This window comes from Eurypyga helias, unplaced genomic scaffold, assembly GCF_000690775.1.
Source record: "Eurypyga helias isolate BGI_N326 unplaced genomic scaffold, ASM69077v1 scaffold8323, whole genome shotgun sequence".
Lineage (NCBI taxonomy): Eukaryota > Metazoa > Chordata > Aves > Eurypygiformes > Eurypygidae > Eurypyga > Eurypyga helias.
In genome coordinates, this window is record NW_010240627.1 from 9,396 (window position 1) to 12,872 (window position 3,477).

Below are 3,477 nucleotides of genomic sequence, written 5' to 3' on the forward strand. Positions count from 1 at the left end.
GAGCAGCCGTGCTAGGGCAGTGTCAGATTTCTTATGAAAAAAAATTGTGGGATTGCAGGGAAAATCTAAAATAGGGAAGTAATTTTAATAAAACACAGCTACATTTAAAGAAAGAAACTCCATGTTTTTGATGCTGGAGAAGCTTTGGGAAGGACAGGTACTTTGCACAGTACTGCCAGCTCCAAGGGGAGAGGGGCTGTTTGCTGCCTGCTGGGCACCACCCTGGTCATCACCCTGGTCGCTGCCTGGGCAGGCTGGGCATCTGCACAGGGTGTCATCACCCAGTACTCCCGCTACTGCCCAGTGCTCCCGTGTGCCCGTCCCGGCACAGTCCTACAGCCCAGGCTGAGGACTGTGAGGCTGCCCCAGGACCCCTGCTCACCCCAGGTCTTACCACCCTGCTGCGGCCTTGAAGCATCACACCCCCCAGCACCCAGCCCTGGGCTGCCGAGGGACCCCGGGGACGGCTCTAGGCGTGGATCCCCCATGGCATCAACCCCTCTCCCGGTGACTTGACGCTCCTCAGGGGCACCCTGACACCCCCCAGCCCTTGCTGCAGGATGGGGCTGGGGATTCAGCTCTCCCAGCTGCGGCGTGGAGCAGAGCAAGGAGAGGGTGAGTCTCAGACAGGGGATGCATAAATGGGACTCCCCCCATGAACATGGTGACCCCCAGCATTCTCCACTGCCCCGGGACCTCGACTCTTCCCGTGTATGTGTGTATGTGCAGAGTCGTGGTGGCAGTTAGACACAAGACAGCAAAGTCTGGCTCCAGGGTTTATTGCAGCTGATTTCTCCCAGCATGGGTAGCAGAGCTGTGGGGTGTGTGAGGCCTAGGGAGGGAGCAGGGCCTGAGCAAAGCAGGGATACACGGATTGCACAGGGAAGGGAACTTGCACTGTCTCCCCCTCCCCAGGACAGGAGTGGGTGCACCCACCCCAAACCCGTGCCTGTGTCCCAGTGCCAGACAGCAATGCAGCACTGGCTGAAGTTCCATGGGTGCCCAGGGCTCCGAGCAGTTGCTCCTGAGCCCCAGAGCCTCTGCGTTTCAGCTGGTGGCAGTGCAGGAGCTCTGGGCAGTGCAGGATGTGCACTGGGGCTGGCACAGGGCTGTTGGCAGGCACAGGAACGGGGCACTGAGCTGGGGACAGTGGCACTCCCCAAAACTCCCAGGAGGCACGGTCAGCACACATCCGTGGGTTTGACCAGGATGAGGGAGGATGTGCAGTCGCCGCTCGGGCAGGGTCCTGGCCAGTAGATGTACCTCTTGCCATTGAGCAGGACATTCTGGCACTTGTCGTACCACCAGCCCCCGTAGTTGCTGGCACAGTTCCCACTGTATTGGTCCTGGTCCCTGTCGGCCGTGCTGAACTTCATGTTGTCATGGATACCCCCATAGCGGGATTGATAGCTGGTGAAATAGTCCTCCCCGCTGCCCAGGAACCGGCCCAGCCGCAGCGGGTACCCGCTAGCCTCGCTCTCCACGCTGAAGATGTCATACTCAGCGTAATGGGTGACGTTGGCTTTATTCCGCACAATGAAGCGGATCTTGTAGGTGCCCTGCTGCGTCAGCAGGTGCAGGTACTCGGTGCCCAGCCAGTGATCTCCCTGCACGTCCCCAAAGCCGTACTTGTAGGTGGTCCAGGTCTCCTTCCACGTGATGTCGGTGGGGTAAGTGTTCCTCTGGATGACAGTCCAGCCCTTGCCTTCGGTGTCCATGTCGCACCACACCACCCGCGGGGGCGACCCCGCCGGCTGGATGATGTACACCCCGCTGGGTCTGCTGCTGCTGAGATGGCTGCAGTCTGCGGGGAACCCTGCAGTGGCAGATCGAGCAGGACGTGAGGCGCCTGTACTGGAGGATGTGCTGACAGGTTATTGTGGGGCAGCTGTACTGATGCTGCATCTCACTGGGCACTCCACAACCAGTGTGACATTTTGGGAACGACTCTTTGCTGGTAATGGGAGGGAAGAATTGTGCTGCTTTGCAGCTTAGGTTCGAGTGCAGAGACCTGCTGTCTCTGTTGCTGCAACATGGTGACACTCACCCCCAGCTCCATGGAGCCTGGCCATGCTCGACGATGAGCAGTGCGGCTGCACCCCAACCTGGCAGGTCACCAGCTGCCCCCCCCGTCACCCGTACTCACCGCCCTGGAATCTGGCCGCACGCGCCGGGCTCGCACAGAGCAGGAGCATCCCCACCACAGCGGGCAGGAGGACAAGGTCCCTGTGGAGCCGGTGTGTCCCAGCCTGGAGCCCTGGGGAGGAAAGTGCTCATCACCGTCAGGATCCCTGGGCAGCCCCCTGGCCCCCCGTGTGCTCGGACCAGCAAGGGGGGCTCCTGGGGGGGAGGGCTGTAGCTTCTAGTGCTGCCTCTGCAGGGTTGAAGCAAGGTGAGAAATGGCTTTGCCACCCTCCCTGTCAGCCCCTTCCCTGCACCAGACAGCAACCTGCAGCCATGGTTTCCCAAGTTTTTCCTAAACGTGGTTTGTTTTTATTTTCTACAGGTCTAGAGGCAAAAGGGTATTTTTATGGGAAAGAAGGGGCATTTACAGCAAATAGTTAAAAGCACTGCAGCGGCATTTGCTATATAAAACCTGGTGCTCCAAGTGCAGAGCATGCACCTCACAGGGATGCAGGAAACAACCCAGTGGCAGCAGCAGCGGAGAACTGGAAAGAAACAGCTGAATGGAAGGAGGAGGAGTTGGACAGATACTGGGCATTCTTATCAGCTCCTGCTCCGGCGGTCCCGCACTGCATCACTTAGCTTGGTTCTGTACTTGCATCCCTGAGAGCTGCGAGAGCTGCAAAAAAGGAGCTGGGGGGAAGAGAACTCACCCATTGCTGTGGTGCTGCTGAGCGGACGCTGGGAGCCTGAGCAATCGGTCCCACTGCTCTCAACTCCATCCTGGCCTCTGTCCCTTTATACCCGGGTCTCTCCCCACACACACCTCCTCTGCGCGAGGATCTCGGCTTCTGTTTGCACAGACAAAGTTAATCATTGTGTGCCCATCTGGTGGCTTCTCTTTGCTCAAGATTACACGAAGAGGCCCTAAGGGTTGGGGTTTTTTTCTGAGAAATAATTAAGTACTCCAAACCTCCCAGCTGTGGGGTGTTTATCAGCTGCTGTGTGCTGGACCTGCCCAGGAGTTAAACCTTTCTGGGGATCTACCGACTGCTGCAGGTCAATAAAGGAGAGGGGAAAGGCAAACAGAAGAGGAGTGTGAACGCCAAGGGCACGGGGAGATTCGTATCATCTGGAGATCAAAGAGGGTAAAACCTATGGGCAATGGTTTGTCTACAGTTACCAGCTCCCAGCATGTCCCAACACCACTCTGCGATGGCCAGAGGTCTGTCTCAGCTGCCTTCCCTGCAGAGAGCTGCCAAGAAGTCAGCCCCAGAGTTGGGCTGCAAACACAGATGCCTTTTTGTCCTCGATGAGTGGACGCGGAGGGCTGAAGGCATCAGCCCTTCCGAG

The 3,477-nt window shown here is 58.2% G+C and overlaps 1 protein-coding gene across 1 annotated transcript; it reads right to left on the minus strand.

Moving 5' to 3' along the window:
- Positions 1 to 743: 743 nt before the first annotated feature.
- LOC104507271 (fibrinogen-like protein 1) lies at positions 744 to 2,841 on the minus strand. The gene is given in 5 exon segments (XM_010148496.1): positions 744 to 832; positions 1,180 to 1,234; positions 1,236 to 1,849; positions 2,183 to 2,257; positions 2,838 to 2,841. Coding segments are annotated over 5 exon segments (837 nt in total).
- Between the last annotated feature and the right edge of the window lie 636 nt (positions 2,842 to 3,477).